At 43.5% G+C, this 26,381-nt stretch overlaps 1 protein-coding gene across 3 annotated transcripts in view; it reads left to right on the top strand.

Annotated features, from left to right (window-relative positions):
- Nucleotides 1-14,217, top strand: part of WT1 (WT1 transcription factor) — a 134,120-nt gene extending 119,903 nt beyond the window's left edge. For 2 of the 3 annotated variants that reach the window (XM_069965783.1, XM_069965781.1), the window contains 6 exons: nucleotides 1,271-1,348; nucleotides 5,811-5,913; nucleotides 10,013-10,163; nucleotides 10,339-10,428; nucleotides 11,080-11,172; nucleotides 12,289-14,217. In XM_069965783.1, the coding sequence (XP_069821884.1) occupies nucleotides 1,271-1,348; nucleotides 5,811-5,913; nucleotides 10,013-10,163; nucleotides 10,339-10,428; nucleotides 11,080-11,172; nucleotides 12,289-12,410 (637 nt within the window). In that variant the 3' untranslated portion in view covers nucleotides 12,411-14,217. The remainder of the gene's footprint in view (nucleotides 1-1,270; nucleotides 1,349-5,810; nucleotides 5,914-10,012; nucleotides 10,164-10,338; nucleotides 10,429-11,079; nucleotides 11,173-12,288) is intronic. The other variant, XM_069965782.1, reaches the window with a different exon arrangement.
- The last annotated feature ends 12,164 nt before the right edge of the window (nucleotides 14,218-26,381 follow it).

Here is a 26,381-nt window from a genome sequence, read left to right as displayed (position 1 = left end):
ACTGGAAAGAATACACCACTTCCTGCAGGATATACAGCAGCTGACAAGTACTGGAAGACTTGAGATTTTAAAATAGACGTAAAATTTAAAATGTGCAGTATATAACTTTCTAACACTAGTTCATTTGAAATTTAAAAAAAAGCTGGCGTACCCCTTTAAGGATCTAGATCTGTATACTCTGGAGGAAAAAAGGGAAAGGGTGGGCATGATCAAAAAACCTTTAATGGTGCGTTCACACCTACAGGATCTGCAGCTGATTTTCTGCAGCAGATTTCATTTAAATAACTGAACACAGCATCAAATCTGCTGCAGATCTTCTGCAGATCCTGTAGGTGTGAACGCACCCTTAATGTGGAAAATAGCTAGATAGAGTTCAGGAGGTAAGTGTTTTAATAGGAGACAACTACAACTCAGAAGCAAGTTTCAAGTGAACCAATCACCCAGATTTTCCAGGTAAAGTCAGTGTACGAGACAGGCAGAAAAGGGAGAACTAGTCATATGGGCCGTGACTAGTCCCGACTCTCTGTCTGTCAGTATGCACTGCAGGATGATTGACAGAAAAAGAGGCCCCAGCCCCTGGCTGCTTTGGGCTGTGTAAGGTTTTCATCTATCAATAAAAGATGAATATATCATATCAGTTGTCTCTTAACTATATTATATAATGTCTCATGGAAGCACCCAGCCCATGCTCCCGTGTGCAAGCTCTTAATATGATACTTATATATGGTTCCTGGAATTCCCTCGAGAGTTGAAATATTGTAAGTAATCTAGTTACACGGTCTCTTTAATAATATCCAAGTAACCAGTGTGTTATCTTGTCCTAGAAGGAATTCCAAGAATTTTCAAACAAACATGACTGAGATGTCCATAACTTTATTTAACGGGTAACTCGTTTTTAAAGGGTCACACTGGAGAAACTATTTTTTTTTTCCCGGCGTTGCCAAATTTCTCAGGGTTCACGGCCTGCAGGAAGAGGGCTCAAAATAAAGTGTTATGTCACCTGGGTCTAAGAAATTACCAACATAGACTCCAGCTACCGGTTTATGAGGTATAATCTCCTCCAAGACAATGTCTGGGGAATGAAGGACTAGGCAGGCTACAGTATAATTCCTATTTTCATTTTCTGACTGAAGCCTATTCCCATCTCCTCACTGAGATTGCGAACATACTAAGTAAAACTGAGTGTGCATGTCTGCTATCGGCCAAACAATCATGTACAATTTTGTACATTACAATAACCAACGTCTCTTATGTTTTTGTGTTTTCCCAGTGATAACCTCTACCAAATGACCTCACAGTTGGAGTGTATGACATGGAATCAAATGAACTTGGGCTCATCATTGAAAAGGTAAGACTCTATGGAATCTACTTTAAAGTGTTTCTCCTATTACTTTCCACATGGGGTCAGATATAACTCGTAAATGCCCATCAAGCAGACAGATTGGGATGAACACAACAACCATAAATATAACCTCTCAAAGCAAAACCAAAAACTGCAAGCGGACTCTATTTATACTGCGCAAAGTGATAAATAAGTATTTCATAAGCATTTAATCATTTTTACAATGACTGTCTGAGCTGGCTGGGATTTACCATCATAATCTCTCCCTTTTGTCATGATTTTATATATATATATATATATATATATATATATATATATATATATATATATGCAAAAAGCTGCAGATATTATATCTCTCTAGTTCTATAGAAACAGTGCCACCCTTGTCCATGTGCCATGTGAGGTATTACACGAGGGCAGTATTACACATTACTCCAGGATGCAGTTGCAACACCCAAGACAACTAGACAAAAATAATTTAGCTTTAAAAAGAAGGCAGCCATGCCCCCCATCTTAGACAACGCCCTTAATAGACTAATTGTTTGGCAACTTGTACCTCACTGTGTATGAGAGCTGATGTGTAATAATAGAGAAGGTGAAATAAACCTCAAGGTCACCTAGACAGATACTGAAGCATGTCACATGAACCCAAGGACTTATTCACGTCCATGGGAGAGTTTTCTAAGCATGCTTTGTGACCTGTGAAGAGGTCATTGTACAGGGAGGAGGGCGAGGACCTGTGATCAACACCTGTTTTGAATGGTAGAGGTTTCATCTGTCTTCTAAACCTGCCTGAAATGATGATTAGGATACTGCTGGGAAGTCTCAGAATAGAGATCGGTAAGTGTCAGCTTATTATTAGGCTTAGTGGTCAGGATGCAAAATGCAGGATATCAGGATTTTCTTTCTAAATATGGAAACTGGAGAGAAAGGAACGGCTGCACATCCCATCTATGGCTGATACTAATGCCTATATTAAAAATCAACACCAGAGTGTCTGTATATGATTTAATCAAGCCATATTGCCCCGTGTACCACCGCGCAGGTCCTCTGGTTCACACGGTTCCCTACGCTAACTCCACAACTGTGTCAGTCAGCGACCGCCACCCCCCCCAAAGCGTGCACGTGCAGAAAAGGGGGGCCATGGAATGGCCCTGCAACCCCCATGTCACAGGACCAAACCCAAATAGCCCCACCTGAACCTGGCCAGCACCACCGGCGGAGGAGGCTGCCCACAAACAACACAAGTATAGATATGGTATTACACTCACCAAAACTGCTGCAGACAGGATGGGAAAAACATGGAGGTACTGACATGTGAGCACAGGCATATCCTGCTAATTTTGGTCATGTGGGTCTTATAAAGGAGTGCGAGCTGTTCAGAGAGGGAGAACTGTAAAACACGGAAACTGGAGAGAAAGGAACGGCTGCACATCCCATCTATGGCTGATACTAATGCCGCTAGGCCTATATTTTTAAAATCAACACCAGAGTGTCTGTATATGATTTGATCAAGCCATAATAGCCCCGTGTACCACCGTGCAGGTCCTCTGGTTCACACGGGTCCCTACGCTAACTCCACAGCGTGTCGGTCAGCGACCGCCAACTCTCTTTTTGGCTTGTGCTTTCTAAATATACACAGTAAGAAAAGAAAAAAAACATGTACAGGGCCCATAATCTGGTGCACCTGAGGCTGCCAAAGCGGTAGCCTTAGAGATCTATGCCAGCTTGAAACTAGTGTAGATTTAAGATTTAAGATCATGGGAAGGCCATCCCCCTTCACACACAGTCCTATCCCTTTGTGCTAAACCCCTCCCACTTGCTGAGCATTGTGCATTAAAAAGTTACTATTTTGTAATGTGCCGCCGTAGCACTTTACATTGTGTGAACAGCTATTATTTCCAGAAGCTTTTTACTGAACAGCATCCTGAAATAATAGGCAGGTACATTATTTTAACACAAACAGCGGACGGCATTGCATTGACTTCAATTGACTTGACTTTTCGGTCAAACTCGTTACGATTCGCGAATCGCATTTTAACAAATTTAATTAAAATACCCCAAACTATAGTAGCTACAATACTAGGAAGATTACAGAAAGGCAAATTTGTTAAAGAATATTGTTTTAAAAGTGTCAAAAATTTGAAAAACACAATAAAAAATGTCAATCAGCCAGTGACTCATCCAATTCCCGTTATTCCTCTCCTCTCTGTCCCTCTTTCGCTCTGTTTACACTTTACACGTTCGTCGACCGGAAGAGTAGGCCACCCAAGCCAGCGCCACGTGGTAGCGAGCGTTGGGCGACTTTTTAGAGGAGGGAAGTTATAGCATATGAAGTATTTGTCAGCATATAAAGTGTTTGGTGGGCGAAAACTTTTATTGTTTTCCTAACTTGGCTCTAGAAATGACGTACGGAGGAAAGGGCCCTTCGTCGAACAGAAGTGTAGGCCGCCGTTGCCAGCCAGTGCCACGTGGCATCGAGAGTTGGGCGAGTTTTTCGAGGAGGGAACTTATAACATACCAAGTGTTTTGGGGTGAATGTATTTATTGGAATACTATACAACTGCTGCGCACCGATCCATCTCCAGTTCAGGTGTAGTTTTGCTATGGAATAGAAGACCAAACCAAATATGGCCACAAGAAATTCTGCTTGAAATTACTCCACCCATAGGAGGTAGCCGGGAAAAAAAAAAAATACTCACACCACCTACTTGAACGATCGTCTGTTGCTTCTCGTTCAATTGAATCAAAGTTAAGCGATCAACGAGCTTAAAACGACCGCAAGAACGACTCGATTTAACGACCATCGCTTTGTTGAAATGCGAAAACGATCTCAAGAAGACCACAAAGCGGTCGTTTGAGATTGTTTATCGTTAATGATAATCTGAACGATAATCGTCCGGTGGAATAGGGCCCTTATTCTCTCCCTGCTCTGCTCTAACTGCCTGCTGCAATCCTGCTCTCTCCTCCACACACAGCCGACTAGTCACCTCTGTTAATGAACTGTCTTATATAGAGGGTGAGGGGAGGTGCTGACATCACAGAGGGGCCTGAAGCTGATTGGAAGGGGGCTGGGGATTATGGTTAATCCCTGTCTCCTGACCAGTGACGCTCCAGACGGCATCTGCGTCTGCCATTTTGGATTTTTTTGCGAATTTCCTTAATAAATCTTCAGGAATTTAATTGGCAGAATGTAGCGAATTTACAGCGTGATTCTTGATCTTGATTCGCCAGATTCGCCTCGCTTATCTCTAATGCAAAGTTTGGTATGAAAATTGCCAAAACCTTGATATTTTCTGATGGTTGCGCTAGGGAGCTCCAGTGTATGCCGTACCCTCACATACTTCAACGGTGGCCTTTTACTGTGTCCTTATGTGTTTTCTTGGATCTCTATAAGGTCTGTAAGGAGGAAATGCACCAACCTTGACCAATATCTGAACTCTGAAGATAAAGGATGAGGATGGGAGTTTATCTGTAAAGTATAGAACACAATAGAAATAATATGGAACCTCAGCCCTATAATTAATGGGGCACGGCCCATCTAAAAGTTCACAGGCTGTTACCAACAAAATATATCTGACCTGAACATGTTTTCAGGCTAAAGGAAAAGAATCTGTATGAATGATGTACAGCCCTGCAGGAAAAGATGAAAGCTTTTGTTCTTTTCTTTAAGTCTAAGCGGCAGAATCTGTGGAAAATCAGTCCTAGACATGGCCTCATCTTCAAGATATAAAGCCAACATTTTTATCTGTCTTTGCTTGGCTGAGAGTTACAATGCACAGTTCAGCTTGTCTAGTATCAGTGGCCATAAACATAAGCCGTATGCATCTGTAATATAGACTTTTCCAAAATATCCGTCCTCTTTTTTTTTTAACTACATTATCCAGTCTGCTTTGTGATATTTTTCACTCCATAAATCCCATAGATGGCAGAAAATATAGAACTCCCAATATTTTCTTATATAGGTGTTATGAGGTGTGCTTTGTGGTCCCTTTGGGCCAATTGGGATGAATGGACTAGTATACATCAGGCTCATTATTGGCCTCCTACACAGACATTCTGGGTACAGCCCTATGGGTACAACTGCAAATGCTAAAAACATTGTATCAGCAAAATAATAGGGACTGCTGTACTTTACTAGTGCTGGGGGCTCTTTGTTCTAGAGATCCAAAATGACCATAAGTTGTGGTCTATCCTAGTGTTGTGCGTACCCTACTGTGGTGTCAAAATGTCATCAAGAAAATTAACCCTTTCAGTGTACAACAGAGAATTTTTAAATTATTCTGTTTGTACAAAACATACAAAACAGCACTTTAATAACAATATTGGCTACACAGCACAATCCTTGAGTCAAAGTTACTTTGTATTCATAAGAGTTATTTTTACCTCTTTTGTGTGACTTGTTACTAACAGTACTGTGCACAGGAAAGCAAAAAAAATAAAATTTGCAATGTTTTTCTATTTACAGTCATGGGACGACTTATGAAAATGACAGTCACAGCACCCCAATGTTATACAGCTGTGGGGGTCAGTACCGGATACACACGCATGGAGTGTTTAGAGGCATACAAGTAAGCATGAAAAATTATATTATGAATATTACACAGGCTTTGGGAAATTTTTATGTTAAGGAAACCTTCACCCGAACACATTCTTGATATATTCAGTAACAAGACATAGGATTCATAAGGCTGGTTTTACACATGGCAGTTGTTGTTTTTTTTTAACTGCAGTTTTTGAGCCAAAACAAGTGAATTCAAAGTAAGGGTATATTCACACGAACAGACTCGCAGCGAGATTCTCGCTGCTAGTCCGGCAGGTCCTGGCAGTTCCCACACACTATATACTCGCTGTGGTCTTAACGACCGCAGCGAGTATGTAATTCTACCGCCCTTAACCCCTTCTGCTCCCGTCCGGCTCCCCCGCTGTAAGCATACATTACCTGTCCTCGCAGCACGGGTACGGCGTCCTGCTCTCCCGTCCGGCCAATCAGTGTCTGCGGCTGGGCAACACACTGATTGGCCGGACGGGAGAGCAGGACGCCAGACCCGTGCAGCGAGGAGAGGTAATGTATGCTTACAGCGGGGGAGCCGGGCGGGAGCAGAAGGGGTTAAGGGCGGTAGAATTACATAACGACCGCAGCGAGTATATAGTGTGTGGGAACTGCCAGGACCTGCCGGACTTGCAGCGAGAATCTCGCTGCGAGTCAGTTCGTGTGAATATACCCTAATGGATAAAATAAAGGAAGCACTTATATGTCTCCTACCAGCCAGATCCACTCCTGGCTTTGGCTCAAAAACCGCAGTGGCAGTTCTTTAAAAAAAAAATGCTATGTGTGAAACCAACCTAACTCATTTTGCTTTACTAATGTCAAATAATGTATGGTCATTACTTAGGAGGGGCCCAACCAACTTTATTTGCAGACTGGCCTCCATGCAAGTAGGGTGTTTGGTAGGACCCAAAACTTTAATCCCCTTCTGGCATCCAGAATTATTCCTAACTTCCAACAGTAACATCCCTTAGCGCCTTCTTGCACGATCTGTTAATTTATGCAGATATCGCTCGGCTGATCATTGTCTTTCAGCGCCGGCCAGGTATCGCTAACTGATGTGCGGTCGGCAGATGATGACAGTGTAACGTAAAATAATAAAATTAGGGGTTGGCCACTTTATAGTAAAATAGGTCAGTACAAATTATTAGTAAGTCTACTCAATGTATATACTGACAGCAGCTCCCTGTGTACCTGATAGAGCTAATATCAGACTTCCATCCTCCAGGCTGTGGTGCCCTGCTCTGTTTTGTTTCAGTCCACAAAGAGGCTGACATGGAGGAGCATGTGACCATGCCCCCCCCTGTGTCCTCCATAGGAATATACAGGCTCAGTGGTGGACACTGGGGGCGGGTCATTGTCACATGTCCCAACATGTCAGCCATCTTATGGACAGAAACCCCACGGAGCAGGACAGCCCAGCCTGGAGGAGGGGAGTCTGATATTAGCTCTATGAGGTACACAGGGAGCTGCTGTCAGTATATATAGTATACAGTATATACAGCCATGTACAGTATTTAGCAGATTGGCGCTTGCTTACAGTGCACAGCTGGGCCGTACAATACGGTTCTTACTGTTATATACAGATAGGATGCCTGCACTCTGTTGTAATCTTATATCTAATTTGCCAAGAGAAGGAGTGTCCTTGTTTCATGGACATCTAACTAAACTTTTTTTTCTTTCTTGTATATTCGACAGAAGGATGTATATATCAGTTATTATCTACAGCAAGGTTTAAGATATCTTATCCAGGGCATCGCTAGAGGTTCCATGCCAAAATTGGGACATTTAAATGCAGTGGGGATATGTTTCTCCAGAAATCAGGCTGGATTCAGACAGTTCAAGCTACTTCCCACTGATAGGCTATGGTCACACAACGTTTAACAGCGTCCGTTGCATAACGACGGCTGCTGTTAAACTGCTGGCAGGAACGTCCTTTTTTTACCATTGACTTGTGGACACCGTCCGGTGTGCCCACGAACAGCGCCCTGAAATAATAGGCACGTACATTATTTTAAAATAGCAATGTGTGAACACAACCAATGCCGCCCCTCCAGTAAAGAATGGACGCTGATTTTTATTGCATACAGATGTATGCCACTAAAGCCCCATATATTTCTATGTATTTTTATTGTGCTCTGTTTGCATGTATTCTGTGTTCCATTTTTTTTTTACAGAAAAAAAATCAGGCATTCACTTTTTTTTTCCTGTGTTCAAAAAAATTGAGCATGAGCGGAAAATGCACTTCCGTTTTTTTTTACATTATAGTCAATGAGGACTGATCTAGACAAAAGGTATTTCTATTCATATCCGTTTGCAATTTAGCAGTTTTTATCACTTTTTTTTCCCCCAGAGCATGTGAAAAAGAAGTGAGAAACAAAAGAAGAAAAATAAAATGAAAGGGTGCCCACACACACGTTTTATCTAGCATTTTTCAGGCAAAAACTTTTTTTTTTTGGTTTATGCTTTTTTGAGTGCTTTTTAGGCTTTTTTCCCTTTGCCATCACATGACCTAGCTGCTTGAGCACAAAAGGTGACAAAAACATCAGAAAAGCGCACAGCAATGGCATTTTTAAGACAACCAGAACAATCCAATTAAAGTCTATGGGGGAGATTTATCAAACTGGTGTAAAGTAGGACTGGCTCAGTTGCCCCTAGCAACCAATCAGATTCAACTTTTCTTTCCCCACAGATTCTTTGGAAAATAAAAGGTGGAATCTGATTGGTTGCTAGGGGCAACTAAGACAATTCTACTTTACACCCTTTTGATAAATCTCCCCCTATGTGTGCAAGGCAGATCATAAACTTCCATTGACTTCCAGCTAACATTTGGCCGCCATGGTGTTTTTAAGGCAGTGGGAAGCCAGCCATACGCAAATGGATACTGACTAATGCAAACTGATGCTGAGTGATGCAAACTGGTGTACAAAAGCCAGTTTTTCTAAAGTCAAAATGCAAACGAAACATTTTAAAAAATATTAACATTTTGCAATCATTTTATAATAATAATGATGCTGTAATAGTCCAATAGTCTACAAGTCAGCACAAAACATGCTCAATGACACATGTAAAATTGCTCTCTATAGTCTTATCATTAAGAAAATAAACACAGCTGATAGTTCCATCAGTAAAGGTGTAGAAATGAAGAATGTTAGGCATTAAGTGACACAGTGTTAAGTAGGTGCTGTTTAGGGGGAAAAAACATCAAAGAAACTATAGCTACGATACTGTAGAAAAACTGGTTCATTAAATAAAGGGACTTGAGGACTGGACTAGTAGATGACCACTAGTGTCCAATATAGTTCCAGTATACCCTGTAGCACTGTACAGAACTTGATACTTGCTGTCCCCATTCCCTTTGTTCTCAGGATCGGTGGGGGTCCCAATAGTCCAAACAAAACCAGTTTATTATCTCCTATCTGTAACTTTGCTTGTTGGAAATGTTGAAAAAATTTGTATTTGGTATTTAGAGCTGGTCAAGTTTCAGTGGTCCAGTAATATTTTAGCCTTTCTGTCAGCCACACTTTTATAGCTGACCAGCTCTGTTTCACATGCTTTGTCACAGCGTTAGTAAACTGGGTGATTCAGATTAAACTCTACTTTGGAAAGATTTAGGAAATAAGATGATCATATTACAAAATGCCATTGTAAAATAATTTCCCTATGGGCGGTGAAGGATAGTGCTCAGGGTCCCCACCTTGCTTCTGCAGCATTAAGCAGTTTACATATCTGCATTATCTATCTGATATCAGAAGGATACTTTCATTAGAGGAACATAGTGCTGGCTTGTTTATGGGAAAATCTCTGGTGTCATCAATTTGCTTGGAACATAACATAATATTGTATCAATAATGTAGGAACAAACAACACAAACGGCAAGAGGAATGTCTGATAGTGACTCTACTCAATGCTATAGGGATAATATAAATGAAAATATAAGACATTTCTAAACATGTCTGAGGCCTTCTCCTGTAGAGAATCCTATTGTATGGCGTTCGGCGTTATAACGAAAATTGCCAGATTTAATATTTTTGCTTCAAACATGAGATGTGTTGTTACTCTGGATATGGTTATAGTAACAGTAAACCCAATGCTAAATTTTCACTTATTTCTTGTTCTAGGATGTTAGACGTGTTCCAGGTGTTTCCCCGACTATAGTGAGGTCAACATCAGAAACCAATGAAAAGCGACCCTTCATGTGTGCGTATCCTGGTTGCAACAAGAGATACTTCAAGCTGTCCCATCTGCAGATGCATAGTAGAAAGCACACAGGTAATAGCTTCAGGTCAAGGCGATAAGGTTACTTGCATAGCAGCCATCCCATCTACATATAAAAGAGATGGGTGTCCTATGACAAGCAGATACCTACTATGAATAGTTTGGAGGGGGTACTGCGTTACCCTATTTTGTGGATTATTAAACATAAGATTATATATTTTCTTTCTAGGTGAGAAACCCTATCAATGTGACTTTAAAGACTGCGAAAGGAGATTTTCTCGTTCAGATCAACTGAAAAGACACCAAAGACGACATACAGGTTGGTGACATATGTATGGGCCAGGATACTCTTAGGGACATGATTTTGGAGCCCAGGTCCATACACTGAATAGTAGAAATGACAGTATGTATTTCAAGAATATGTCAGTCTACCTTATGGTCCATATCTAGGGTCTTTATCCGGGCTTATGTGAAGAGAGCGAAGCAAATGACATCTATAAAAAGGACTCATAGCTAAGCTCACAGTGGGTCCACCATATCATTTTATGGCCAAAATTATGTGATGATCAATTTCTCTGACCTTTAAAATATATCTATAGCTCCACAATGTAGATCTATATGGCTACAAGTCCATAATGGGCGATGATATAGAAGAGATGGATTATATAGTAAAAATCAAAGCTACCCCTCTCCATTTTGGTAACTGGCCTTTGGTAACTTGCTTTGCCGTTTGCATGAATGAAGTAGAATATATTTACCTGAGATATTACACTTACTGACAATTCTATGGATCTGATTGGATGAAAGAAATTTCATGTTAGACTTGGTCAGAATGGTGGAATAGTACTGGTGACCTGGGAGCATGCTCCATTTTATTAGCATTTCCAGTTTTATTGGTGTTGTACTTACCTACAACAATATAATAAAAGGCAAATGTATCTTAACAACCACATTTTGTTACTGCCCTTAGGTGTTAAACCCTTCCAGTGTAAAACATGTGAGAGAAAGTTCTCCCGATCTGATCATCTGAAGACGCACACCAGGACTCATACAGGTAAAACAAGTGCGTAAACCTTTATTCACATTTATTTATTCATGTACTGTCCTAACCTTAACATGGCGGCTATATAACATCATAGATAGATAAGATGCTACTTTACAAACTCTCTGTACTAACTTTGACTGATCTGTATAACTTTTTGAATTAGAGTCCATTGTGATCCACAGCTATAGGCACTAGTTGCTGGACTAAAACCTATCGTCATCCCCTGTATGTTCAGTGTCTTTTATGGCTGACTCTGGTTATTTGCATTCTGGAAAGTGCAGTCCTTTGATTGATTTTTTGTAGAAAAAAAAACTAAACTCTCCCAGTATAAAAAGCAGTCAGGGTATATTTGTTGACAAACAGTCAATTGGTCGCAGTGACAAGCAGAGCTATGAATGCTGCTCTGCATTATAATATAAACTGTAATTCGGGATGAGTGCAAGATACAGTATGTAATGCAATGTATTTTATAGATAGATTATATCTATATTTCGGCTAGGTTCACACTATGTAACTGTGCGTCTGTATTTGCGGCTGTAATTGTGCGGCGGTATTTTTGGTGGTTCATGCGTACGCTGGAAAGTATACGATATACAGCTGCACAGTGCACACTATAAGCTGTAAGATGTAGTTTATAGCTGACCATACCACACCTAGGTGATAGTTGATCACAAAAGTTTCTAATCAGAAAATCAAGTGCGAAAAAGTGCACGGTAGATGGCTTACTACCTCGCTATTAATCATCTCCATCCAGCAGCCCCATAAACTTATAATGAAGCCTTCTGGACCAATATCAATGTGTGCCAGGGTGTGAAGTGAGCTTCTGTGTTTATTGTAAAATCATGTGGCCATTGGCCATCGCATGGGGGCACAGTTTTATCTGCACGTGACATCTGAAATGTGGAAATAATCACCTACTATGAACTATTTATTCAATTACAGACAAGTGTATCTAGGTATATTAGAAAAGAAACCCATTATACTTCAATCTGCAAATTGAGAATTGTAAAATAAATTCCATATTGTATTTGTGGGTTTCAGGCATGCTTTATTATGCCATTTATGCAATATTTGATTCCCAGTTACCAATATTAGGTGTTCCTCCATGATAACTGGACATTTCTCTGTTGACAGGTGAGAAGCCTTTCAGTTGCAGATGGCCTAGCTGTCAGAAGAAGTTTGCCCGGTCTGATGAGTTGGTCCGACATCACAACATGCATCAAAGAAATATGACCAAACTGCAGCTGGCTTTATAGGTGCTGAAGGCTGAGCTCGATTAGACTTATATATCTACTGTATTATATATAAAGCTTTCAGCACATCCACCCAGTGGACGTCTGATATACCAATAAAGAGTTGGGATTCTGGCTGTCTGACCTTACTACAGTAACGGGTGTGGTCATCTGTCTACAGAACCTTTAAGCTGGAGGCCTATTGGTCAAAGGGGTCATTCAACACCCATTTAGGGCTTCTCCGAAGGCTCCATAGACGCTTTTGGACAAAGAAGTGTTTAGCCAACAAACTAAATGTGGCCCATCATATGAATATTCTTGGACAACACTGGTGAAATGAATGGCTATACTTATGCTGTGTATAAACCTTCTTTTACTTATTTAATGTGCAGAGATGCAACACAGTCTGCAGCATGAACAACACGTCTATAATGGTAACACTGATGTTGTGTTGTTGTGTGGTGAGGTGTCAAAGCTACTGATTGTCCAAAGCATTGATGCCTGTTCATCGTTTATTCTGCAAATGATCTACGTCATACAATATTTTGCTGGCACCTTAATAATGTATAAAATCATAGACATCCATTAGAGGTATCGTTAAATGGCATTTAGGTGGCAATACAGGAGGTGCCATTTACTTTGGCATGTTTAACTGGACTTTAGACTGCTCGATCTGAGGCTACCTTAGGTTAAGGCTATGTTCCCATACATTATTTTTGCTCAGTGGATGGCCGCCATGAAATTGGGTGAATGGCAGTCATTTAATGGCAAGTAATGAACGCTATTTTAAAACAATGGGTGTTGTTTTGAAATAACGTCCATTATTTGCCATTAAATAGAGGCCATCCACTCAATTTCAACAGTATGTGACCGTAGCCTTTCTGTGTTTTCAATCCACTCCTGGTTTTGGTTGCAATTTACTGACCAAAATACTGTGTGGGAACATACAATAACAGATAATTGAAACTGGACAGGGGCTACCTACTATACACACAGAGGTGTAGCTATAGGGGGTAGCCACACCTGGTTGTTGGTGCCTGAGGATGCCAAAAGGCCCATCTACCAAATAAGAAAACACCAGTATTATAAATGGCACATGGTAGGTTGCGGCCCAGTTACAATTTTGCATTAAGGCCATATCTTATTCCATCTCATTGTCAAGACTGCACATCTGCATTGTTTTTGGGGGAACTCTCACCATCTTAACCTCTTAGGTGTTTTACCATCATGGGAGTTGGACAAAGGTCCTCCTGTACAGCCATGTTACTTACCAAGTATATTGCAACCCAAAGCCTCTGTGATAGAACAGAGGTCCGGATCTCGCTTTGCTCCCCCAACCTGTAACTATGTGTTTGATTCTTAAGGGGCAATATAGGAGTCCAATGTATTACTATTGTAAGAGTGTGTAAGTATGAGAGAGTGGGATGTTTTTATATTTTTATTATTGAATGGTGCATTGAAAAATTATTTTTTGTAGACTTTAATTTATTTTAAGGCTTTAAATAGAAGTGGGCAGTCTGCCAATAAATATGCTTAGGGACCAAACGCGCTTCTATCTTTTTCATGACTCTAGAGTTAACTCTGGAATAAGTTGTGCACCTGTCCGGTGGAGAAACAGTAAATACCATGACTACAACACCCAGAATGTTCTCTATGAACTGTTATGTTATTACGTATCGATGTATTGTAATGTCTTTCAGAGGAAAAATTGTCATGTTCAATTCTTGGAAGCGGTTTGACGTTTGTGAACAGTGTAAAGGCTGCACTGGTTTTGTGGCCAATAATTGTAAATATGCTGCTTAAATGGTATTAAAAATGTAATGAGATGGAATGGAATTGTTATTATGTCATTTGTTAACATTAACAGGAAGCAGTGTACGGCATTGTTGCACTGCGATTTCCTGGGTCCACTAGACAAAATTTGGTGAGCTGACCCTGCATCTATACAAACCATATGGACGCCCATTTTTTATTGTGTCTTTATCTTTGCTGTTATCATTGTACACACAGCATGTTATCAATAAGATCTTGAAAGAAATATACTTTAGTGGCAATTATTGTCAGTGGGGGCTTTGTTGTATTAGAGGCTTATCAGAGCCTGGGAGCCAGAGAATCCTCTTAAGGCCCTATTACACTGAACGATTATTGCCCGATACCGGCCATTACGGCCAATAATCGTTCTGTGTAATAGAAGACAACGATCAGCTGACATAAACGATGTCGGCTGATCGTTGCAGTCATTTGTCTTTCAACATGTTGAAAGACAAACGACTTGGATAGTAATGATCTGCTGCCGTCGCTCTGTGGCATAGGAGTGGCGGCAGCAGATCGCGGCATCCTCTATAGGATGGGCAGCCCCCCCCCCTCGCAGCTCCCCGCAGCCTGTCCTGCACTTACCTGCTCGCTGTCGCTTGCAGCGAGCGGGAACCGAGGAACAAACAAGCGCTGCAAGCGTTCGCTTGCTCCTCAAGTCGCCCCATGTAATAGTGGCTTTACACTCTAGCGGGAGAGTCTGACCACATTGAAAGAATACTTTTGAAAGATAAAGACTACACAATGGTAATACATTTCTAATGGGTTCACACTACGTATATTTGAGGCTGTATGTTTGAGGCTGTATAGCAACCAAAACCAGGAGTGGATTAAAAACACAGAAAGGCTATGTTCACATAATGTTGTAATTGAGTGGATGGCCGTCATTTAATTGCAAATATTTGCTGTTATTTTAAAACAACGGCTGTTATATTGAAATAATGGAAGTTATTTACCGTTATATGGCGGCCATCCACTCAATTTCAACATTGTGTGAACATATCCTTTCTGGGTTTTCAATCCACTCCTGGTTTTGGTTGCTATGAGGACCTGACATGAGGACCAAATACAGCCTGAAATATACATAGTGTGAACCCAGCCTACTAAGCTGTTCAAGCAACTCTCAGATCAAATGATGCAACTTAGGGCTTGTTCAGGCCACATTGTGCTCACATGTCAGAAAAATATGCTCCCAACAGGCCGATTTGGGAAATTGACATATCATAGTCACCAGTAGACTACATATGGTAAACAAAAATGAGTGGGTCTGCTGGGAGTACGCAGCTCATCTGCAAATCTTTTTGACCAACTGATGAAATATACAAGTATATAGTAGATTAAGTACGTGTGAACATGCCCTTGGAGGGGATTTACCATACCTGTATGCTGGTCTTACATAAAGCTCCGCCCCCATGCCCCACACTAGATTTACTGAGAGGCGTTCATCTCTCAATAAATTCTGTAACCTGAGGCTGCCATACGGCACTCTCAGTAATCTACACCAGCTGGTGCAGATTTTCGGCATAATTAAATCATGACTAGTGTTAAGCAGAACATTTCGGCAACATTTTCCAAACCTGAACGCTCCTAAATCCTAGTGGCTGGAGAAAGTGGATGTTACCCTAGGGAGTCCTGGAAAACAGGCTCTATCCATTTTTTTCCCTAGGGCACATCCAAATGTTTCAGCTGCCAGGAGTCAATTGCTAAGTGTTCAGGTATGGAGAACATTTCCGAACCTGAACAGTTTGGCAAGTCTGCTTAACACAACTAATAATGACATATCGGGCCAAGAAGGAGGCTATGCCACATGGGTATGTCCTCAAAAAGGTTCACATTTTTTTGCGCAAAGCACTTGTTTTTATGCTGATGTACCCCAGGGGTAGGCCAGATAACTCCCCCCAAGAGTGTACTCACATCTGCAAGTTCTGCACATCTGGCAGTTTCTGTCAAGCAAGCTGCAGGCCTTCTCCTTTGCATATGCCATGCCACAGCAAGGCAGGGAGAAAGCGTGACCTCTTCCTATGCCTAATTTATCAAGATTTACGCCAAGAAAACTTTTGTGCAAGGGCCAACCAGGTCTGGTAAATGGGGATGGGCTTTATTTAAGACTGCCATACAAGTACGCCAATCTTAATAATCTCCCCCAATGTCTATGAGGGCATCCTCTGTCTACAAAATAAGGAAATACCTGGAAGTACTGTAATTCCAATTCATTCATCATGTTGATAAAAGAAAAGACACAATGGGGGACATTTATTAAGTCTGGAGTTTTCTGCGCCGGACTTAAAAATGTCCCCGCAGCTCCGACATTAGGGAGATTTATGTAGAGGCGCACTGCCTCTACATAAATCCCGTGCGGTCGAGTTCACGCTTCAGGAAACCTACGCCAGCTCAGAGCTGGAGTAAGTTTCCTGACTATTTTTTGGCAAACAAATTGATGAATAGAGCGGACTCTGAGTCCGCATCCTCCATTCCGCCACCTCCACACCCCCTCCCCGCCGACCTGGCTTACCGGGCAGAAAATGGCCAGATGCGAATATTTTATAAATGTATTCGCATCTGGCCATTTTCCGCCGAAAACTATGCCTTTTTTCATTGATAAATGTCCCCCAATAACTCTGACCCTAGTACAAAATTAGATGCTAACTGTAGAAGATACTGTATACAGCATATGACTTTAGTGAGCTGAAATATCAGGCTTCATACAGTGAGGTTAGAGTCTCTGGAGAGGCTCAGAGTACACAAGACCAAAAATATTTGCAGAATGCCAAGCTGTGCATTTTCTTGAGATACTCATTCAGTGAGGAGGTCAGGAATAACAGAGGATTTATGGACTTATGGTGAGTAAATACAATAGAGGATGACAGGCGGGAAGTGCATGTACTCTCAGAAAATATGTGTCTGCAGTTTTATTAGATCCATCAAGAGGAGACACAGAAATGAAGACATGAGATTCATGGTTATATGCAGTATTTGGGGTACTATATTATAATGAATCTAGAATACATTGCATGCAAAATTCCAGCCCAAAACAATAAAAAGTATTTTACAAAAATTGCATAGATACAATTCTCATACCGCTTCACTTCAAATGGCCTCTGGGCTGGTATTGTTGCTCACTCCCATTCACTCAAAGAGATTTTTCCACAGGATAGGTAATAAGTATCAGAGGAGGCAGGGGCGTAGCTAATATCCCTTGGGCCCTGGTGCAAGAGTTCAACTTGGGCCCCCCCTTCCTTAACCAAGCAAAGCGATAGATAGATAATAGCTAGATGATAGATAGAGACCAATATTACCAATATTACCAGTATATAGGAAATATTATCACCATACATTTTACCGCCATAGTGTTATTAACCAAATCCTGTATACTGAGACTAATATTGCCAATAATACCAGTATACAGGGGGCAAATATTACCACCACAACCACTACCATTTCCACCATATTGTTACTGACCAAATCCTGTATACTAAGACCAATAAAATACAGTACAAGATTACAAGTAACAAATAATCCCCCCATATACTGACTAATGCTGCCACATACTGACTAACACCACCACATACTGACTAACACCACCGCTGCTACTGAATAACACCCACTATACATAGATCACTATCACCTCATACAGTTACATAGAGGCAGACCCAGCCCTACACTGGTCCTGTACACCATATACATTACAGTGCAGTTATATCAGGTGACTCACAGAGGACGTCTCAAAGAGGAGTTGTTTCCTTTTCATCTTCTTCTCCATCTGCTCTGGGCCATTATGAGAACTTCTCCGAGCCACAAATCCACAAAATCTGCCAGACAGACATATTAGGCTCCTCACTCCAGGACCATCCTCATCTCTCTACAAACTGCACATCTGTATTGTCCGCTTTACACCTTCGTTTAGTAGGTAGGCTGACTTTATGTGATCCCCATGATAGTATATGCCCCCCTCTGTGTAGATGGTCCCTAGCTCAGTCTTCCATATAGATGGCCCCATGTGCATCTCTTGTCGTGTCCCTTTTAGATGGCCCTTACAGATTGCCCATTTCTGTGTATTCCCCCTAATAGATGGCTCCTCTGTGTATTCCCCCTTACAGATGGCCCCTGTGTTGTCCCCCTCTGCCCCCCCTTTTAGATGGCCCCCTGTGTGGTCCCCCTTATAGATGGACTCCCTTATAGATGCTCACCTTACAAGGCCTCCTCTTATAGATGGCCTCCTTATGTTGCCCCCTCCCTTATAGATGCCCCCCTGTGCAGGGCCGTCTTACCCATTGGGCATGGTAGGCGGCTGTCCGGGGGCCCTTGCGTTCTAGGGGGCCCCTGCCCGCTGTGACTTTCTTGCTTGCAGTCGCAAGAGGAAATCCGGCCCCGGCTGATGCGTCGCTCCCCGGGGGATTCTCAGGGAGCGCACGCATCAGGAACCTCAGTGCACGTCGCTGGGGCTTCCTGTACCGGAAGTCCCGGCCTGGGTGCACACTGAGCTTCCGGATGTGTGCGCTCCCGGAGAATCCCCCAGGGAGCGACGCATCAGCCGGGGGCAGAAGAGGAAAGGAAGCAGCGACGGACGGGGGAGCGCTGGTAGGTGAGTTGGGTGTTTGTTTTTTTTATCTGCTGTGCAGGGGGGAGCCATCTATAAGGGGGGAATACGGGGGAGCCATCTATAGGGGGGGGATACAGGGGGGAGCCATCTATAGGGGGGGATACAGGGGGGGAGCCATCTATAGGGGGGATACAGGGGGGAGCCATCTATAGGGGGGGATACAGGGGGGAGCCATCTATAAGGGGGGAATACAGGGGGAGCCATCTTTAGGGGGGGGATACGGGGGAGCCATCTATAAGGGGGGATACAGGGGAGAGCCATCTTTAGGGGGGGGAATACGGGGGAGCCATTTATAAGGGGGGATACAGGGGGAGCCATCTATAGGGGGGAATACGGGGGAGCCATCTATAAGGGGGGAATACGGGAGAGCCATCTATAAGGGGGGAATACGGGGGAGCCATCTATAGGGGGGGGGATACAGGGGGGAGCCATCTATAGGGGGGGATACAGGGGGGAGCCATCTATAGGGGGGATACAGGGGGGAGCCATCTATAGGGGGGGATACAGGGGGAAGCCATCTATAAGGGGGAATACAGGGGGAGCCATCTTTAGGGGGGGGAATACGGGGGAGCCATCTATAAGGGGGGATACAGGGGAGAGCCATCTTTAGGGGGGGGGAATACGGGGGAGCCATTTATAAGGGGGGATACAGGGGGAGCCATCTATAGGGGGGAATACGGGGGAGCCATCTATAAGGGGGATATACGGGGGAGCCATCTATAAGGGGGGATACAGGGGGGAGCCATCTATAGGGGGGATACAGGGGGGAGCCATCTATAGGGGGGGATACAGGGGGAGCCATCTATAGGGGGGATACAGGGGGAGCCATCTATAGGGGGGATACAGGGGGAGCCATCTATAGGGGGGGATACAGGGGGAGCCATCTTTAGGGGGGATACAGGGGGCAGCCATCTATAGGGGGGATACAGGGGGAGCCATCTATAGGGGGGGATACAGGGGGAGCCATCTATAGGGGGGGATACAGGGGTGAGCCATCTATAGGGGGGGATACAGGGGGGATCCATCTATACGAGGGGGGGATACAGGGGGAGCCATCTATAGGGGGGGATACAGGGAGAAGCCATCTATACGAGAGGGGGGGATACAGGGGGGAGCCATCTATAAAGGGGGGGGATACAGGGGGAGCCATCTATAGGGGGGGATACAGGTGGGAGCCATCTATATGAGGGGGGGATACAGGGGGGAGCCATTTATAGGGGGGGATACAGGGGGGAGCCATCTATACCAGGGGGGGGGATACAGGGGGGAGCCATCTATAGGGGGGATACAGGGGGGAGCCATCTATAGGGGGGATACAGGGGGGAGCCATCTATAGGGGGGATACAGGGGGGAGCCATCTATAAGGGGGGAATACGGGGGAGCCATCTATAAGGGGGATACAGGGGGGAGCCATCTATACGAGGGGGGGATACAGGGGGGAGCCATCTATAGGGGGGATACAGGTGGGAGACATCTATATGAGGGGGGGGATACAGGGGGGAGCCATTTATAGGGGGGGATACAGGGGGGAGCCATCTATACGAGGGGGGGGGATACAGGGGGGAGACATCTATAGGGGGGATACAGGGGGGAGACATCTATACGAGGGGGGGATACAGGGGGGAGACATCTATAAGGGGGGAATACGGGGGAGCCATCTATAGGGGGGGATACAGGGTGGAGCCATCTATAAGGGGGGAATACGGGGGAGCCATCTATACGGGGGGGATACAGGGGGAGCCATCTATACGGGGGGGGGATACAGGGGGGAGCCATCTATAAGGGGGTAATACAGGGGGGAGCCATCTATAAGGGGGTAATACAGGGGGGAGCAATCTATAAGGGGGTAATACAGGGGGAGCCATCTATAAGGGGGTAATACAGGGGGAGAGCCATCTATAAGGGGGGGGGATACAGGGGGAAGCCATCTATAAGGGGGGGGGGGGATACAGGGGGAGCTATCTATAAGGGGCCAATACAGATGTGCAGTGTGTAGAGAGATGAGGATGGTGACAGAGTGTGGAGCCTAATATGTCTGTCTGGCAGATTCTGTGGATTCGTGGCTCGGAGAAGTTCTCATAACGGCACAGGGCAAATGGAAAAGAAGATGAAAAGAGAAGAACTCCGATCAGAGAAGACGTCCCATGTGAGTCACTTGATGTATCTGCACTGTAATGTATATGGTGTACAGAACCTGTGTAGAGCTGGGTACCTTTATATGACTGGATGAGGTGATAGTGATCTGTGTACAGTGGATTAGTCAGTAGCAGCGGTGGTGTTAGTCAGTATGCGGTGGTAATATTTGTTGCTTGTTATCTGGCATATATATAGAGAAGGGCAAAACAACATGTCTCATATAGACAGAGGAGCAACAACATGACTATTATATATGAGAACCATGTTGTTTCCCTGTATTCTGTATACAGGGAAACAACATGGTTCATATATAATATAATAGTCATGTTGTTGCCCCTCTGTATATATGAGACATGTTGCACTGGTGTGACAATAAACCCTGCAGATTGCTGTTGGAAGTGCTGTCTCCATTGCGTTTTTTGGATACTTTGAAGCCAACCTGGTCTGGTTTGGTGAGGCATGCACGCACGGTTATTTTTTGTTTTTGCGCTGCTGAAAGACTGTGTTGTGAATTAAAGTTTATGTTAACAATAATTTGTATTTTTTATTGTACGTAATTGTACTGGCTAGGGGCGGGGTTGCAAAGATGGGGGGGTTTTGATGGCGGCGGCCGCGGGGGGTGGGGCCCAATTCGCACCTCTGCCCAGGGGCCCATAATGCTGTTAAGACGGCCCTGCCCCTGTGTTGTCCCCCTTATGTTGCCCCCCCTTGTAGATGGCCCACTTATGTTGCCCCCCCTCCCTTATAGATAGCCCTCTGTGTTGCCCCCCCTCGTAGATGCCCCCCCCCGTGTTGCCCCCCTTATAGATGGCCCCTCTGTGTTGTCCTCCTTATGTTGCCCCCCTTATAGATGCCTCTCTGTGTTGCCCCCTTATGTTGTCCCCCATATTGATGCCCCCCTTATAGATGGCCCCTCGGTGTTGTCCCCCTTATACTGCCCCCCATATAGATGCCCCCACTGTGTTATTCCCCTGTACATGCCCCCCTTATGTTGCATTCCCCTGTAGATTGCCCCAGTGTTGTCCTCTTATATTTGCCCCCCAGCTCCCTTCTCATCTATTCTTCTGAGGTCTTGGACGGGCCCCCGGTGATGCTCAGCTTCCTGGTGGTGTCCACGGGATTCCTTGGCAGCATATGCACCAGAGAGCTCAGTGTGCGCCTGGGCTGTTACTTTTGGGTCAGGGAGCAACGCGCTCCCTGACCCGGAAGTAACAACCCCAGCGCACACAGCTCCCTGGTGCATATGCTGCCCAGGAATCCCGGGGACACCACCAGGACACTGAGCATCACCGGGGGCCCGTCCGACATTGACTTGCGACACTACTTGCGGTCACAAGAGTGATCAATGTGATGGGAACCCGCGGCGGTGGACAACGGCCGGGGGCAGGGGATAGATTGTGGGGCATGGGCCCCCTCTATGCCGTGCCAGGTCGCAGAGGCGACCGCGATGGCTACACCACTGAGTGGAGGTCAAACTGCACAGCTCTTTTAGGGTTCTTACCTCTCCTTTATGGGTTGGATATTGACTCAGGCTATGTGCACACTATGTAAAGGACCGACTGCTCCGTGACCGGAACGAAACGGACGGTCTCTGAAAAGATCAGTACCGGCCGGATGATCTTTTTGTCCGCAGGGTCCTGATGCTGCTGCAACTATGTGTGCCCGCATCAGAATTCCCACAGCACACTATGGTTTTCTATGGCTGCTATTCACTGAATAGTGCCTGCAGAAAACTGACATGTCAGTTGTTTGCGGCACCGCTAGGGATCCTGGCCGGAGTGCATACTATATGTATACGCTCCGGCCACGATCCCATAGGCAGCAAAGGCACGTATATTTTCATAATAATCAAGGCCTTACAGGGTAGCTACATCCAATAGTTTGTGGTAAAAATCCAGCTTTTTGCATACTTTTCACTACAGAGCCTTGTCTGACCCATAGCACCTTCTGAAATTCCTCATATGACTACACACAAACTCTCAGACCAACTCGCACAGTACAATACTATTAGTATTGGAGTTGGGTGGTACAGGACCAGTAGACTTTTTTTAGACTATTGAACTTTGTATCCCAACCTACCTAGAGGTCATCCATAAGTCAGCTCCAAATTCCTGTGTATTTAAAGCCCCATATCTTCCTGACAATGATGTAAATTAATATTTGTTTAGAAACATAGAAACATAGAAACATAGAAGATTGTCGGCAGAAAAAGACCACTGGGTCCATCTAGTCCGCCCTTTTAGTATTTTCTTCCTTATTATCTTAGGATAGATATATGTCTATCCCAGGCCTGTTTAAATTCTGTTATTGTAGATTTACCAACCACCTCTGCTGGAAGTTTGTTCCAGGTATCTACTACTCTTTCAGTAAAATAATATTTTCTTACATTGCTTCTGATCTTTCCCCCAACTAACCTCTCACTGTGTCCTCTTGTTCTTGAGCTCAGTTTTTTACTAAAAACACTTCCCTCCTGAACCTTATTTAGTCCCTTAACATACTTAAAGGTTTCAATCATGTCCCCCCTTTCCCGTCTTTCCTCCAGACTATACAGATTCAAATCCTTAAGTCTTTCCTGATATGGTTTATGCCTCACACCCTCCACCATTTTTGTAGCTCGTCTTTGGACCCGTTCTATTTTATCAATGTCCTTTTTTAGGTGAGGTCTCCAGAACTGGACACAGTATTCCAGATGTGGCCTCACCAGAGCTCTATACAGCGGGATCACAATCTCCCTCTTCCTACTGGTTATACCTCTAGCTATACACCCCAGCATACGATTTGCTTTCCCCACCGCCTGGTTGCACTGGTGACTCATTTTAAGGCTTTCAGAAATCATTACCCCTAAATCCTTCTCTTCTGAAGTCTTTTCCAGCACAGTACTGCCGATGTGATACTCGGATAGAGGATTCCTCCTCCCCAAGTGCATTATTTTACATTTGGAAACGTTGAACTTCAATTTCCACTGTTTGGACCACGTATCTAGCAAAGCTAAATCATTTTCCATATTACTGACACCTCCAGGAATATCCACCCTATTGCACACTTTTGTGTCGTCAGCAAACAGACAAACTTTACCTATCAACCCTTCTCCTATGTCACTTACAAACATATTAAAAAGAATAGGACCCAGAACAGACCCTTGTGGCACACCACTTGTAACCAGTCTCTGCTCAGAATATACACCATTAACAACAACCCTCTGATATCTCTCCTTCAGCCAACCACAAATCCACTGAACTATCCAGGGATTTAGTCCAATTTTCTCCAACTTCTCTATCAGCTCTTTATGGGGAACTGTATCAAAAGCTTTGCTGAAGTCCAGATAGGCGATATCCACAGCACCACCTTCATCCAGCACTTTTGTGGCATAATCAAAGAAATCAATGAGATTAGTCTGACATGATCGGCCCTCAGTAAAGCCATGCTGGTTTGGATCCATCAAATTGTTGATTCTTAGGTGATCCATTATCTTCTTTTTTAGAAGAGTTTCCATCATTTTCACTACTACAGATGTCAGGCTCACTGGCCTGTAGTTACTGGGCTCTTCTCTATTCCCCTTCTTGTGGATTGGTATAACATTGGCTGTTCTCCAATCATCGGGGACATCTCCTGTTAGCAGGGATTGGTTATACAGATCTGTCAGGGGGGCAGCAATCACAGATCTGAGTTCTTTAAGAACCCTGGGATGGATCCCATCTGGACCCATCGCCTTATTCAGCTTTAAACGGGCAAGTTCCTCTGCAACTTCAGCCTCTGAAAATACTGGAGCCGAACCCATATAGCTGGAGGCAGTGCTGTGTCCAACCATCCTGTGATTGTGAAGGCCGCCTTCTGAAAACACTGAGCAGAAGTAACTATTCAAATAGTCAGCGACCGCCTTATCTCCATCAATAAACGTATTCTCCCCATTACTTATTTTAGTAATGCTGCAGCCATTCTTCTTCTTCTTCCTATCACTTATATATCTGAAGAAGGTTTTATTCCCCGCAGTAACAGATTTTGCCATTTCCTCTTCTTTTGAGGCTTTAGCAGCATTTATAATCTGCTTTGCCTCCTTCTGTATACTTTTATACGTCTCTCTGTCAGCTTCATTCCCAGTCTCCTTATACTTCCTATACGCTGCCTTTTTTCCTTTTACAATGGCCTTAACCTCTCTAGTAAACCATAATGGATTCTTCTTCCTTTTACTTTTGCTAACTTCTCGTACATATAGTCTAGTTGCCTTTAATATGACATTTTTTAATTCTGCCCACTGAGTGCTCGCCCCTGATGTTTTATCCCACCCTCTTAATTCTTTATCTAAATACTCCCCCATTTTATTAAAATCTGTCTTCCTAAAATCCAATACTCTTGTTGTAGTATGGGATTGGACGTAGTCAGTTTGTACATCAAACCATAGACACTGGTGGTCACTGGAACCTAGATTTTCTTCCACTCTAACTTCAGACACCCGATCCACATTAGTAAATACTAAATCTAGAATGTTCTCTCCTCTGGTAGGTGACTTCACAAGCTGTTTCAGAGATGCCCCTGGGATCATGTTAGATGCATGTTATTAGGATTTACATTGGATGACATGCTAAAAGATCTTGGTTCATGCACAAACAAACTAGAGTCACTAAAACACATATCTAGAAAACTGCAGACAAAGCACATGGTAGTTAACTGAAATGTTTTAAATAACTTTTATATATGAGGGTCCCACAACAATAAAATAATTACATAGGGTCCAGTAATTATCTGTAATTACTAGCAAACCCACAGCAAGTGTCCAGTTTAGCTGCAGTACCCCCACAGGTCAAATGGAGTATTACATGGTATCTACTGAAATCAGTTGGCTCTGTGTAATAAACAGATGATGGTTTTCTAAACTAGACAACCTCTATATAAAAAGCTATAGCAAACTCATAGAGATTAATTTGATATTTTAAATATGGAGCTGAACCATATTACGTGATGACAAACAACATTTTTACAGTTTGATATGTGGTCGGTTGTGAACCTAATGTTTGCAATTTGGAGACTCTTCCTAATTTTGTGAATTAAACACAAAATACAACAATATTGCAGTAACTTAATTATCAAATTAAGTTTGTACTGTGACTCCTCAAGCAAAAGGCTAAGCATCCTTGTAACACTGCACCATAGCAGCATTGCCAAAATACATTAATATCAGGAAATTTATCTGGCCTCCAGCGTGTTGGAAGAATTCATTAGGACAATATGAGATATGGCAGTAAAGCAGAAGGCTTGCTGTCTCAGACTAGTGACGAGGAAGTGTGGTCCCAGATGAACTCTAACAACTGATAAAGACTGTGTGTGCTTGAAGGAATCATTTTTTACTGGGCCATCTGCATCCAGTCAAGGATAACTCAAGTTTCTTGAAAACCATCCATCAGAGTCAACCAACTCAAGACAACTTTCCTTGATGGAGAGAACAACACAAA

Source organism: Dendropsophus ebraccatus, chromosome 4 (genome assembly GCF_027789765.1).
Source record: "Dendropsophus ebraccatus isolate aDenEbr1 chromosome 4, aDenEbr1.pat, whole genome shotgun sequence".
In the NCBI taxonomy this organism is placed as follows: domain Eukaryota; kingdom Metazoa; phylum Chordata; class Amphibia; order Anura; family Hylidae; genus Dendropsophus; species Dendropsophus ebraccatus.
The sequence above is the reverse complement of the archived record's forward strand: the minus strand, read 5'-3'. Positions and strand labels throughout refer to the sequence as shown.